Below are 15,583 nucleotides of genomic sequence, written 5' to 3'. Positions count from 1 at the left end.
ATGGCATATTCGGAACCTGGCCATACGAGTAGTAGGACAGCGCACATGCACAGGTGTGCAGCTGTACTTGTGCAAGTAGTGGGCCGGCATGTGTACACGCACAACTCGATGTGCAGAGGTTGAGCTGTATATGCATGAGTGTGTGCGCTGGCCCGATGCTTGCACAAGTTGAACAACGCATGTGCCTGCTTGTCAGTCCCCTTCCCCTCTCCCCCCCCCCACCGCCAGTCCACCAAGCTGCAAAGGTTGGGGACTGTTGGCTTAATGAAAAGACAAACTATTTTAAAGAATAAACTTGTGCAGCCATTTAAAATACTAACAAAACTGTAGATAGAAACCATATCATTTCTATAAATAAATTATGGTACATACATTAATAAAATTAAAGGATTCCAACTGTTATACTTTTAACTGTGCCATTGTAGCATCTGACACTGTATGTTTTGAAATGTGGACTTTATAGTTTTTAAGTTTTAGAGATTTTTGATAACTGCTTACTTACATATTAAACTAGATGCAGAAAATAATTGTTTCAAAATTCCAAACCTTGACAGACAGTACAGAGAACAGAATCAGAAACCAGCATGGAACTATTTTAATATACTTCTTGATTAACTCATGGCCCATCCACTTTTCCCACAGACATGTACTAACATGTCATAATCGTCATTATTCATTATCCCCACAGCAAAAACACAAGCTGCTTGATTAGTACACAACTCCCAGACGAGCATTACTAATACTAAATAATTCCCTTCAGCCTCCTGCTATTAGACTACAGACTCTCCAATTAAATATAATGTTGCTGATTAAACATGTTAACCATGTTTCTGCCAGGAATTCTATACTCTTTACTACTATCCAAATGGGGTGGGAGGGATGTCCATAGATGGCAGTTCTCAAAATACAATGAAGTCATTTAATTAAAATCAATATCAACATAAACATTTGAACAGAAAGATTAACAGTGGAAAGATAGCATTTAATATTTAAAAAACTGCAAGCTTCCTTTTTAAAAAAAATAGAATCACACACCTACTTGAAGCAGTGTTTATATTTCCATTTTTGATAGGATTTTTTAATGCTAAACTGAAAACATGATAAATTAGATTCCAAAGAAACTTCATAATATCAGTATGATGTTTCATTGTCCTGACATTTTTAAAAAAAATAAATTTATTGATGATTTTACAGAGTAAGAGACAAAGCTAAAGATGGATGGATGGATGGATGGAAAGAAGGAAGGAAGGCTTTGAAATATGATTTCAAACCTTCTTCTTACCAGATATTAACAAATCTATTATCTTCTTCCCTCTTAATTCTTCTAGAGATCCCTTCAGTCCCTTATTTAATATTTATTTATTTCCATCATTAAATCTCCTTAAATCACCATTTTACTTTTTATTCTTCCTTTAGCAAAATGTCCATAAAAGGTTTCCAGTCTTTCAAACAAAGCACTTGTTTTCTCCCTGGCCTGAAAAGGCCGTTTTGCCAGTAGTTCTGACATTTTTACAATCCATTCCTCCATTGTAGGAACTCTTCCATCATAATTTGACCCTATTTTAGAAGTATAGGGGAAAGCTACAGAATCATACAGATTAGGGAACTGAAATTTCATGAGCTGTGCTTCAAATGACAGTGACATAACTAAATTAGCTTCTATGCATGAACCCAATCTAATTCTGACTTAACTATTTAGGAAGCAGGGCAAGGTAAAATATGAATAATATTTTTAAAAACCTAATATCATTTTCCTTAATACTGAATATAACAGTCAGTGCTGATATGACAACATCCTAAACATCACTACTGAGAAAAAGATCCTATAAAAGCAGGGATAAGATTATAAGAAAATTCAGACATTTGCACTTTGCAGGTAGTTCTCAATTTATGATCACAAATGAGATTGGAGCTTCTGTTGTTAATGATGCAATTGCTAAATGAGTCACCCCGATTTTGTGGGCTTTTCTGCTGTGACAGTTAAACAAATCTAGCTTCCCCTACTGACTTTGCTTATCAGAAGCCCCTTGGGAAGGTTGCAAATGTTATGACACAACCCTAAAATGTTATAACTATTGCAAATATATGCCAGTTATTAAGTGCTTGAATTTGGATCACATAATCACAAACATTCTCCAACAGTTGTAAGTATGAGGACTGATCATGAGCCACTTTTTTCAGTGTTACCATGCAGAGACCAAAGCTGTGCAAAGGCTCTCCTAGCTACGACTTCCATCTGTTCCTCAGCAGCAGTCCTGAGTCCAGGAGGACCCCCCTCCCCGATTGCACGCAGGGTCTGTTTGGGGCAATGCAGCCCTATCCACAGAGGTGGGTTCCTACCAGTTCGCACCAGTTCGGTAGAACCGGTTCGTCAAATCTACCGAACCGGTTAGAAGAGATTCCACCAGTGGACCCGGAAAGCAGGCCACACCTACAGAAGAGATTCCAAAACATTTTTGAAACCCACTACACACACACACACACACACACACACAGAGAGAGAGAGAGACAGACTCACACACACACACACACACAGAGAGAGAGAGAGAGAGAGAGAGAGAGAGAGAGAGAGAGAGAGAGAGAGAGAGAGGGAGAGGGAAAGGGAAAGAAAAAGAAAAGGGGAAAAAAAAAGAAAAAAAGAGAGAGAAAAAAGAAAGAAAAAAAGAAAAGAGAGAGAGATGAAAGAAAAAAAGGAAAAAGGGAGAGAGAGAGAGAGAGAGAGAGAGAGAAAGAAAACACATGGCCGGCAAGCCACTCCCACCAGGTCACATGGCCGGCAAGCCACTCCCACCAGGTCACATGGCTGGCAAGCCACTCCCACAAAGGAGGCCACACCCACAGAGTAGGTTCGAAAAAACTTTGAAACCCACCACTGCCTATCCAGCACCAAAGATGGTGTAGTTCTAGAACCAGAGAGCCCCAAAACCCAAAGCCCAAAGTCTTCCCATGGTTCAGTTGAAGCTTGTTGCCTATACTCTCACAGCCTCCAGCACTAAGATAGTGCTTCAGCCACACCATTACATAATTTGCTGGGAGCGCAGATGTACATGATATCTCATCCAGTCGTCTCACCCAGTCATCTCATATCGCTGTTAAATAGGAGAGTGGGAGCACCAACCCCTGCAGCACTTCCACATATTAGGGGTTGAACACTAGATCTCTCCTCTCCAATCATCAATTGGAATTTGCCCCAGAGAAAGGAGGTGAATCAGCCCAACCCATGCTTTCCATCTCCAATTTCTGAGTTTATCCAGAAGAATATCATGGTTTGATGGTATGAAAAGCTGCTGAGAAGTCAAGAAAAGCAGGAAAGGGATTCACCACCATCACCCCACCCACACCAGAAATCAGCCAAAAGCACAACTAAAGCCGCTTCTATTCCATACCCACTCTCAGGTTTGAAACCTAACTAAAAAGGATCCAGATAATCCACTTCATCCAGGGCCCTCTGAATCTACTGCACAATGTTCCCCAAGAAGAGGAAACTGGATACTGAGTTGAAAAAAAAGTCCCGTAGCAAGAGGCAATTATGAAACACTGACTATCAAGGGATAAAGAATAGAATAGAAAAATAGAAAATGGGGGTGAAAAACCATAACTTGAAACAATAATAGTTTCTCCGGTGAAATTAGTCTAATGTAAAACTACTTTTCTTTTATCATTATCTTCTCTAGTATGTAAAAATTTCTCATAAACATCTTTCTTCCATCATAATGCTAAAGTCACTCATGCAATAGCAGCAGCACTTAAGACTTATACACTGCTTCCTAGTACTTTACAGCCCTCTTTAAGCCAGGGCCTGCAGGCCGGATGTGTCATGCACAGGCCATGCCCACTCCCGGTTTAGCGAAGGGGGGGGAAGTTGCAATATGTCACATGACGACAATGTGTTGTCATTAGTTTGACACCCTTGTTCTAAGTGGTTTACAGAATCCGCATATGCAACTATCCTAAACTGAAGCGGGAAAGCCCAACTTGCCAAACATATATAAACTGTTTTAAATATGTTGCTGTTATTATGCCTCATAATTAAACAATGTATTCTTTTTCTTTAAAGTTAAATTTGTACTTTAATAGGTCTAAATGTTTGCTTTTATATAAATACAATAGAGAGAAAGCAGTTAATGATGCATGGTCTCATCATTTATTTATTAAATTCCTGTATCATCTCATAGCAAGGTGCCTCAGCAGCATATATTAGAAGCTATTAATGGCAAGTGAGTACAAGTGAGCAATTAGAAAACATAACTGTAAAAAAAAGTATGAAATTTTGATAAGCTCTTCCCAGAGGTCTTCTCATCTTTGCCTATGCTGGTGCATTTCATTTTAATTTACCTGATTGTTAGCTTCCAGTTTGTTCAGCTGGAAACCACAAACAAACACTAATTACTTTGACATCACAAAGTCATATTGTCCTTACCACCTCCCCAGACAGCAGGGATAAATTATGAAGGGTAGACAAGATAATAACTTGATAAATGATGAGTCACATCACCTCTTTGTCAATCATCCATGAGGGCTCACACAAGATACCACTCAATCTCATTACTAAATCCTAAAACTACAATGACAATACACACCAGGAATTTTATTTCAAACAGCAAGCCATCTTGCTGGATACAATCCAATAGATGGTGACTGAATTTCCACAACATTTCTCTAAAAAATATTCAAACATGAGAGGAAAAAAAACATAGTGGAAGCCACTACTTACTTGCTGCACAAATATATAACATTTTGCACATTACGATGTTCAAATTTTCCAAGTTACATTTTTATTCTTGGACTTTAATCGTATAAAGCACACTTTATACATTCTATTATATATTCCATAAATGTTATTTCTAGGCTATTGCTGTTGAATTTTCTGAAATAAAATGTTCTCTTTCTGACCCAAAATTATTTTGAAACAATTTAAATAAGCACTCAACCACATTTATTTTCCTTTCATTCTGCTATCCATCATGCTCATATTTTTCTTTCCCTTTGTACATTGTTTAGACTGAACTGTTACATTTCTAGTATAAGGCTTCCCTAAAATTAAGTTCCACCACTATTGTAGCAATCCTGATTGAAAGAAGTTTAAATGAATACACTGTGATCATCACTAAAAAAAACATATACAATATTGTCACTAGTATCTAATTCAAGCCAAGAAAAGAACAAATGTTTATTCATGTCAAAGCAACTTCTGAGGAATCCAAGAAATATCATTAGTGTTTTTAGTGAAAATATCCATCAAAACATTTTCCTCACTTTTTAGAGAGGGAGAGTTAGTTTGTAGAGTAAAAAAGAATGGAAGTTGTTTCTTTAAATATTTTTTTCTTTTTCTATCTATACTGGTTTTTATACTTTTTTACCATTTTTTCTTTTTCAACATTTCTTTATATATGTTCATTTGTTTATGTAAAAATTAAAAAACAAAGAATAGAAATGCAAAAAAGAAAGCTCAACCAAATAATAAAATGTAATTTTAAAAAAAGAAAATTAATTCCCATTTAAAATAATTTCCCAAGTAACATATTCCTAATTAATAAATAATTTCAGCTTCTGAAAATTTATGTCAATTTATAGTGAAATACAATAAGCCTTTGGGAACATGATAATTAACTGAAAAGCATGCAGTTTTGTTAAGCTAACCAAATCGAGGCCTTAGTTCATGCAACAACAATACACTGCATAACATTACTTGGAAGACAAAATTCAGCAAGCATTTAATTATAAGCCCACTTATCATCTATCAATTTGTTAAACACTGATGAGGATTTTATCTATTCACATCAATATTTGGATTTCAAAGAAAACTTGTCACTAATAATATGGACTATTCCTATGCATCCCTTGAATATCCTTGATTTTCAAATACATTACCGCCCTGGTGCATGGCATTCTGATATTAAGATCTAATTTTTTAACTGTATTCTACATTGTTTAAAAATTGTTTGCTTAAAAAAATACCTTTATGTTATTGACATGGTGGGAAATCCATATATACAGTAAGTATAAATTACAATTTCCTTAGAGAGGATTTTAGGAAGATCTTGAAGAGGCATACAACATCTTTAGTACTACCTGCCTAGTAAAAATATGGTAGAAGATATGTTATATGCATATTAACATCAGAAATTATTCTTCTTTCCAAGCTTCCTAAGATGTTGTCTCCTCTCTCAGCTTTCTAAGCTCTCTTGCTCATACCTAGTATATACCCACTGTGGGCTTATTGTTTCTATGGTAGCAGTGACATCATAAAGCACCACTGTATTATCCAATCACTTGAGGGCAATGCACCCACAAGTCATTTATTTTTTTAAATGTCCTCTCTTACTCCATAACTACTATATATTGATATTGAAGAATATATGAATGTCTATTATTTCAGTCATTGTTGAAATGTGGAAATTAGCTTTTGCACTATGAAGAATTCAAAGATGTATTTAAAGATAAATATAAACTTTCTATCATGATTTGGATCTCCCATCTCATCATATTATTTGTTAATAGAATTTTGGATATCTCAACATCCTTTTCAAAATATATTTGATTGAATAAAAAAGATTTGTAAAATGATATTTCCTTAAGAAGAGACATCCTATTAAAATGTAGCTTAAAATAATGGCAAATATTCATTGAGTATTTGGATGGGATCAACACAGATAATAATCTAGAAAATAATGTTACAACAAACAATGGGTACTTACAGCATTTGAATCAACATCACTGTGTATGGCAACTGTTTTAATTCCCATCTTCTTGCATGTTTTAATTACCTAGTCAGGGAGTGAGGAGGGAAATATTGTTTCTTTTAGTTAACTGCTTTAAGTAAAAGCAAAGAACTACACAATAACTACAATTTTGAGATGTTACTTACCCTGCAGGCAATTTCTCCTCTGTTTGCAATAAGAAGCTTATCAAAAGTCTAGTGAAGGAATGAGGAAGAAAAAAGTATCCTTCATAAATATAATGTAAACAGAGACATTTACACTTACATTTGATGTCATTCAATTAATACAAAAATGTGAAATCTAATAACTAAATATATTAAAAATGATTATTTACAAAACGTTAGTATGATTCAGTGGTGGGTTTCAACTCCTGTTCCAACCGGTATGGTTGGAACGGAGCCAGCATGTCCTCGTTCTAGCGCCTCCGCGATGCTCCAGTTGCTCCGTGGAGCATCGCACAGGCACTGTATGCGCTATGTACGTGCGCGGCAGCGCAGAAGCTTTAAAACACAGGTAAGGAGTACGGGTGGGTGGGCCCTCCAGAGCACCATACCGTAACGGTATCTGGTGCTCCGAGCTGGCTCCAGTATGCCCGTACCGGGGTGTACCTCCGGCAACCCACCACTGGTATTATTTCATAGAAATAAAACTTACCTAAGAGTGGTAAACAGACTTACAACAAACTTGTGCACTCTCTTTTTTAAAACCTTTATTTAGTTAAGCAGAACAACAATAAATTCCTTTTAAAAAAGGAATAAGAGGATAAGATTATCACAGAAATGTATATGAATGTATATGTATGTGTATATACAAAAAATATTTACACAACAGTTTCAACAATGGATGCTATATTTGATAATAATCTATACATTACCTACAGTATATCTGTAAAGAATTAATTTGTAAGTTGCAAGTAACTTCAGGTCATTGCAAATAGGACAATAAATATAGTTTTCCAATGCTGAAAGACTAGTGCAGGGCTGTCAAACTCACAGCCCGCGGGCCAGATGCATCACGCACTGGCTACACCCACCTGGTTTAGCGAAGGGGGGGGAAGTCACAATATGTCATGTGACACGAGTTTGATACCCCTGGATTAGTGTGTTAACACTAAGAACACAGCAAATCTACTGTTTGTATATTCCCTTTTTATAGTCCCTTATTCATGGATAAGACAGGGTTGAAATATGCCAGGTTTTTTGATGGATGAATCACAGTCTTTATAGTTATTTATCTGCCATTGATGGTATCTAAGGCTCTTCAAATTTAGTTTTGTTTTGATATAGTTAATGTCCATACAATAGTATGCTAAGAACCAAAGAAAAGTTTCAAAGCAACCTAAATTAAAGAGAAAGTAGCTTTCAGCATAAAGAAACATAGGCAACTATCTATTATTGAGTTGAAGAGAATAGAATTCTATGTCAGTTAAGGTAGTAACAATTTATATAAATACTGAAGAGAACATAAGCCATAATACAGTCCTGTGTCTTTAATGAGACATTAGCAGAGAGATGGATGTCCCTATCATATCTAACCTATGTAACTGTACAACATCTTATTAACCAAAGTAATCTCCAATCTATGGATGAATGAAACAACAATAGAAGCTGATTTTAAATCAATAAATAATACAGGAAAAATAAATCTGATTTCATTTTATTTAAAACAAATCTTACCAATGAAATTGAATAGTAAACATAATTGTAGCCATGAATTAAATGACTTGCCCCTATTGTTACACTAAAAATTACAATCATAATGATATTTAAAGTCTGAGGAAACCATTCTTCTCCTTTAAGTCTTAAGACATATACTTTAACTCTTTACTGTCCTAAAAATAAATATAAGCTATACTGTATCCAAAAACGTCCACATAAATAATTACCTTTTCATTTGGATTATAAACCGTTGAGTGAAAGCCACGAGAAGTAATAAGGCACCATCTATAGCCTGCAAGCTGTACAATATTCTGCAAAGGAAAGAAAATAAATGAAATTACTATTAATCACACATCTTGGGAAAAGGCTACTTTTTACCAACTGTATGACAAAATAAGAAAAAGGAATTTTGCCAGCTTCTGAAAATGTTTTGTATGTCCATCATACAAATATTAATAAATAGTATTAAATATGTGTTTTATATTTATTAATATTAAATAATGGAAATATTATTTTTAAAATGTCAGGTATTGTAACAAACTTCTACATCAGATTAATGACTTGATTAAACATAAAATAGTCTCAGAATTACAGAACAGAATTGGAAGAACCTTAGAGGTCTTCTAGTTCAACCCCCTGCTCAAGCAGGAGACACTATACCATTTCAGACAAATGTCTGTCCCATCTCTTATTAAAAATCTCCAGTTGATGGAGCACCCACAATTTTTGAAGGCAAGCCATTCCACTGGATAACTGTCCTGTCAGGAAATTTCTCCTCAGTTTCTCCTTAGTTGCTTCTCTCCTTGATTAGTTTCCATCCATTACTTTTTATACCGCCTTGAGATACTTTGGAAGACAGGGTGACCCCTCTTCTTTTGGAGCCCTTCAAATATTGGAACACTGCTATTGTGTTACTCCTAATCTTTCTTTACAGTTGATTAGACCTACCTAATTCATGCAAGTGTTCATGTTTTAGCCTCCAGCTTCCTAATCATCTTTATTGCTCTTCTCTTTCCAGAATCTCAAACTCTTTTTTATATTGTGACAAACAAAACTGAATGCAGTATTCCATGTATGGTCTTACCAAGGCATTATAAAGCGGTACCAATACTTCATGTGATCTTGATTGAATCCCTCTGTTAATGTAGCCTAAGACTACATTGGCTTTTTTTGGCAACTGCAGCACACTGCTGGCTCATATTTAAGTGATTGTCCACTGGGACTCCAAGATCCTTCTTGCAGTTACTAGTATTGAGCCAAGTTCCATGAATTGTACACCTGAAGATTTGTTTTTTCTTGCCTAACTAAAATTTTACTTTTCTCATAACTGAATTTCATTTTGTTAGATAGGGCCCAGTGTTCAAGTCTGTCGAGATTCATCTGGATCTTGAGACTATCTTCTGGGGTTTGGCTACTCCTGCCAGCTTGGTGTCATTTGCAAATTTGATGAGGTCCACTTCTATTTCCTCATCTAAATTATTGATGAAGCTATTGAAGAGTACTGGACTTAACACAGAACTTTGAGCTACCTCACTGGTTACTTTCCCCTATGTAGATATAGATCAATTAAAGACTGCACATTGATTGTAGTTTGTCAGCCAGTCTCAAATCCAGTGATGATGCTATCTATCCCACATTTCTTTAGCTTACTAAGAAGTAGGTTGTGGTCTACCTAGTCAAATGCCTTACTGAAATCCAACCCAAATTCTATGTGTGCAGCATTTCAGTGGTCCATTAATTTATTCACTTTCTCAAATAATAAAATAAGATTTGTATGGCATGATCTGTTTCTGACAAACCTGTGTTGGCTTCTGATTATAACTGTGCTTGCTTCTAGGTGTTTGCAGATTTGTTATTTGATTAAGATCTTCCCAAGTATTGATGTCAGGCTGATTGATCTCTAGTTTCCTGGATCCATTTTCCCCCTTTTTTAATATGGGAATCACATCAATTCTTTTCCAGTCCTCTAATAGTTCTCCAGTGCTCCAGGGTCTTTGAAAGATATGATTCAGTGGTTCCGAGATCACGTCTGCCAGCTCCTTCAGAACTCTGGGATGTAATCCATCTGGTTCTGATGATTTGGACAAGTGTTCTCTTACCATTTTCTTACCCTGTTTTCCCCAAAATAAGACCTCCCCGGATAAGAAGCCCAATCAGGCTTTTGAGTGCATGCACTAAAATTAAACCCTCCCCTGAAAATAAGCCCTCCCCAAAAATATTGCAACACAGCAGCAGCTATGAGGTGACCATGCTCGCCGCCTCCTGCACTTCAAAAATAATAAGACCTAAGGCCAAGTGCTTATTTCGGAGGTCAAAAGAAAATAAGACCCTGTCTTATTTTTGGAGAAACATGGAACTTACTTTAATTTGGAGTCCTAGTCTGTCTTTTACGGCTCTGTTTTTGCTGGGTTAGGCTATTTTTTAGTTTTTACGGGAAGACAGATGCAAAGAAATAATTAAGCCGCTCTACTTTCTTCTTGCTGCCCATCACTTCCTTGCCATCTTTTCCCATTAGTGCACTGATTATTTCCTTGCCTTTTTGTGTGTGTTGTTTTTTACATGTTGAAAGAAACTTTCGTATTATTTTTGACATTTGTCACAAGTCTTGGTTCAATCTGAACCTTAACTTTCTTGACTTCATCTTTTCAGATTTGGGACATGTGTTGGTATTCTGCCTCAGTTATGTCTCCCTCTTTCAATTTTTTGTACTTATTCTTTTTGTTTTTCAGTTCATCAGAGTTCTTTATGCAATCATGCGGATTTCTTCATGGATTTCTTATTTTTCTTTATAAGTGATACTGTGCTGGGCTTTTATAATCATATTTTTCAGAGTTTCCCAAGCTTTTTGAATTGTTTTTCCCATAAGATTTTCATCCATGGAATCCTTCCCAAGCTGTTTCTAAGTTTGCTGAAATCAGCTCTTTTAAAGCCTAAGATGCTAGTTTGATTTTGTTCTATTGCTTGTGTCTGCGTTATATTGTATTCCAATAAGACATGGTAACTCTCTCCTAAAGTTCCTGCAACTTCAACCCCCTGTATCATTTCTTGTCTGCTAGTAAGAATTAAGTCTAGTATAGCTGATACTCTAGTTCCTTCTTCTTCCTTTTGGATTACAAAATTATGAGCTAGGTTTGTCAGGACCCAGTTCGATCTCCCATTGATACAGAATCTCAAATAATTTAATGCAAAATATTTTAAAGTGATACACAATTTTATGGCTAATAATACCATAAAACACTATATTTAGAATACAATAAAATAGAATGGAATAAAAAATTTGTATAGAATAAAAATCTAAGATAATTTATTATTTTTACAAATAACTCAAGGCAACAAACATATCCAATATATCTTCTCCCTCCTATTTTCCTTATAACAACAACCCAGTGAGGTAGGTTGGACTGAAAGAAAGTGACTGGCTCAAAATCACCCAACTAGCTTTCAAGGCTAAGTCCGTTTCTAGCATTAAATAACATTAAATAAGCATATAAAAAAGAAAGATGGTTTTCTAATGCAAAAGGAATTTGAAATAACAAACCAACATACTAGGAAAATATGCCAAATAAGTTATCTTTTATCAATCAGAAAAATTAATAAAATTATTTTGTCCAAAACAGAAACTTCAGCTCAACTCTAGATACACAAACAACAATATTCCAGTGTTGTTAGAAAACCATAGATGAGAGGAGTTGACCAAAATTAAATTAGGCTACCTTTTCCCTTCAACCCAATTGTACTTCATCCCACAAAAAATGAGGCTGTATTAGACAAGTACAAGTATCCTTTTTCATTACATCCCTACATTGGCCTCTTTTAAAGATAAAATTATTTAGTTATGTAATATACTACCGTATATACTCGAGTATAGGCCGACCCGAATATAAGCCGAGGCACCTAATTTTACCACAAAAAACTGGAAAAGTTATTGACTCGAGTATAAGCCTAGGGTGGGAAATGCAGCAGCTACCGGTAAATTTCAAAAATAAAAATAGATACCAATAATGTTTTTGAATATTTATTTCAAAGAAAAACAGTAAACGAGCGGTGTATTCAATGAAATACTTCACTCACCTCATGATGCTGATGTCCCGCTATGATGATGATGTCCCGTGCAGCCGCGGGAGCGATGTCCCGCCTCCTATGACACACGGCACAGTGATTCCTATCATTGGATCACTGTACCAGAGGAGGTGGGACATCGCTATGTGGCTGCTTGCCATAACAAGGAGGAGGTGGGACATCGTTGCAGAGCGGCAGGAGGGGGAGGAAGGGGAATCGTAAGACAGCCCTGCATTACATTAGAACATGAGGAGGGGGGATGGTGTGGTGCGCGCTGCGCGGCAAACTGACACAGAGGGAGGGGAAACTCACAGGGGCACTGGGCCATTCACGAGTGTCACCCAGCGGCATGGCCCCGCCCCTTTTTCTCCTCCATTTCGGGCAAATTTTTCACTGACTCGAGTATAAGCCGAGGCGGCTTTTTTCAGCCCAAAAAGTGGGCTGAAAAACTAGGCTTATACTCGAGTATATACAGTATATTAACTTTGTGAAATTTACTAAAATGTTTTATACATAATATTAAATTAAGAGGGGGAACGCTGACTTCTGACTTCATTTCTGTGAGGAATTTTAAAGGAGTGCAAAAAAACATGTTGTCGGTGAACATGTAAAAAGCAAATCAAATATCAAGACTCGTCATTTTCAGATACCAAAAAGTAACTCCTCAAATTATCATAGAGATTGTGACCTGGATCTTTTGGGAAATGAAGATGATAGGGGAGTAATAGCAGTATTTCTATGGTGGTTGCCACAGGACAATGAGGGCAAATTCTTTTGGGCTCTGCATGTCAACACTTCAGAAAATGCCTAACTTCGCTCTGCTGGTGCGTCACACACCTCACACAAAATAAACAAAAGACAAACAATTCCCTGTCTGCCCCCACCTGAAATTTTCAGAGGCTCAGGAGGCTATGTGAGCACTCACCCCATTTCAAACAGCTTTCACAGCCTTTGAAAACTGTATGAGAACTGAAGTTATGCTTTCAAGAATATTTGTTGTTTGTTAGTGAATACTAGCAAGTCACCCAAAACATTGTGGCATGTCACCTTTGACCCATGTCATATGTTTTCATAGGAAGTATAATGAAAGGCAGCAAGTGACCCATTCTATAGGGAAGGAGATTGGAAATGGGGAACAGATCCCAATTTTTAGCCCACCAACCTCAGTTCCAAGGTCAGATGACAGGATTCTGATGGCCTCAGGTTAATGCCAGAAGTCTGCCTAAGATTGTGTTACTCCACAACATGCAGTGAATATAACCACAGACATGGCTTATGTAACAGAGACCTAACTGGGTTGTGATGATGACATAGTCCTGTCTGAAATTTGCCTGCACCAAAAACCATGGTGTCATGGCAATTATGTTTTATGACATCTTAGCTGCCACCAGAAACTCTGCCCCACATATGACTGGATGTGACTGCCTATATGTCGCATGAGCCAGTGGTGGGTTTCAAAATTTTTTAGAACCTCTTCTGTAGGTGTGGCCTGCTTTGTGGGAGTGGTTTGCCAGCCATGTGACTGGGTGGGAGTGGCTTGCCGGCCATGTGACCGAGTGGGAGTGGCTTGGCAGTCATGTGACTGGGTGGGCATGGCCAACTTATAAAATGTGGTGAAACTCACTTAACAACGCTCTTGCTTAGCAACCAATATGTTGGCTCAGAAACTCTGGCATTGAAGTGTGCAAGTCTTAAAGCTGTCAAGTTGCAAGACCCTTGCACCCCCTATAGGAAAAAAACTCCAGGGGTGTTCAAACTTGACAGCTTTAAGACTTGTGGACTTCAACTCCCAGAATTCCTCCTCTCGCTCTTCATCTTGATGATGTGCGGACGGGTGGGGGGAGGGAGCTGGAACCGGTTCTAAACAGCACTGTAGATTTGTGGAACTTCTTCTATAGAAGAGGTTAGAACTGGCAGGAACCCACCCCTGGAATGAGCCTTAGGGACAGGATAAAGCTGTGGCTGGTAAGCATGTTTATTCCTCTATTCTTAACCTGTCTGAAGAATTGCATTCCACAATTCTGTTCAAGGTTACCTGGTGTCTTTTAAGGAAAAACTAGGATACAGTTATTCCTACACGCTGCTGTGGTATGTTTGCAAGGAGTTTTTTTGGAGGGTGGAGGAAACCACTCAGTGTAGACTCTACTTTGACAGGGCTAGTGAGGTGTCTTGAGTAAGGTCTTGAGGGATTATTTGGGATTCATTTGACTGATGAAGTTGGATAAGGTTCTCGTTCACATGAAATCTGCTACCTGCAATTAAAGTTCTGTCTTGCTAAGCTGATTCATGTGGCCAGGAAAAGTGTTTGGGGCTCGATTCAGGCTATGTTTAATGCTTCGCTAAGAGAAGACAAGGTCTATTAATATTGAGATGGTTATTGTGCCCCTTCTAAAGAACCCCTCTCTCAGTCTAACCAATTTGGACAACTATCAACTAATCCTTAATAAAGGTGGATTCCCACCTTTTTGGCCACACTGTGCATATTAGAGGTTTTGGAAACAAAAGCAAAAGCAGCTAATAAAACTGGATATTGGTGGCACATCTCTCTGAAACCACCTTCAAATGCTGGACCTTCAGAATCCTCAAAGGAGAAAATGCAGGGAGGGGGGGGAGTTCATGAAATAAATAAACTCTTGAAGAACTTCTCAGGGGCTCCCTGAAAGCTCTGCTTGAAAGTTCCACACTTTTTTTCTCTTTTGTGAAAGAAGTGGGGCAGTCAAAGCATAGAAAAGTATTTTCAAGCATTACCAGTGAGAAAACAGATATATATGTTTTATATAGAGTATATAGTAAATTATATAGTGTAATATAATTTCCAAAACAGCAGATTTGATGGTTTGGCGGGCCTCAACATTCCCCAAGGGGAAGCAGCGGCCTTAGCAGTTGATGCTGGGCTTGTCGATCAGAAAGTTGGCTGTTCAAGATCCAAGCACCACAGGACAGGGTGAGCGCCTGTTCTTGCCCCAGCTCCTGCCAACTTAGCAGTTCGAAAGTATGCAAATGCAAATAGATAAATAGGTACCATTTCGGCACGAACATAACAGCATTCTGTGCTTCTTGGTGTACAGTCATGCCAGCCACTTGACCATAGATGTTATCTTCAGACAATGCTGGCTCCCTCGGTTAGGAAACAGAGATGAGCAC

The 15,583-nt window shown here is 37.4% G+C and overlaps 1 protein-coding gene across 1 annotated transcript in view; it reads right to left on the bottom strand.

Annotated features, from left to right (window-relative positions):
* PCCA (propionyl-CoA carboxylase subunit alpha) overlaps positions 1-15,583 on the bottom strand; it is a 220,856-nt gene that overhangs the window by 194,114 nt on the left and 11,159 nt on the right. Inside the window, 3 exon segments of the mRNA XM_032226371.1 lie at positions 6,699-6,767; positions 6,869-6,916; positions 8,608-8,691. Of these exon segments, the coding sequence (XP_032082262.1) occupies positions 6,699-6,767; positions 6,869-6,916; positions 8,608-8,691 (201 nt within the window).

The sequence above is a fragment of the Thamnophis elegans genome, chromosome 11 (genome assembly GCF_009769535.1).
Source record: "Thamnophis elegans isolate rThaEle1 chromosome 11, rThaEle1.pri, whole genome shotgun sequence".
Taxonomy (NCBI): Eukaryota; Metazoa; Chordata; class Lepidosauria; order Squamata; family Colubridae; genus Thamnophis; species Thamnophis elegans.
The sequence above is the reverse complement of the archived record's forward strand: the minus strand, read 5'-3'. Positions and strand labels throughout refer to the sequence as shown.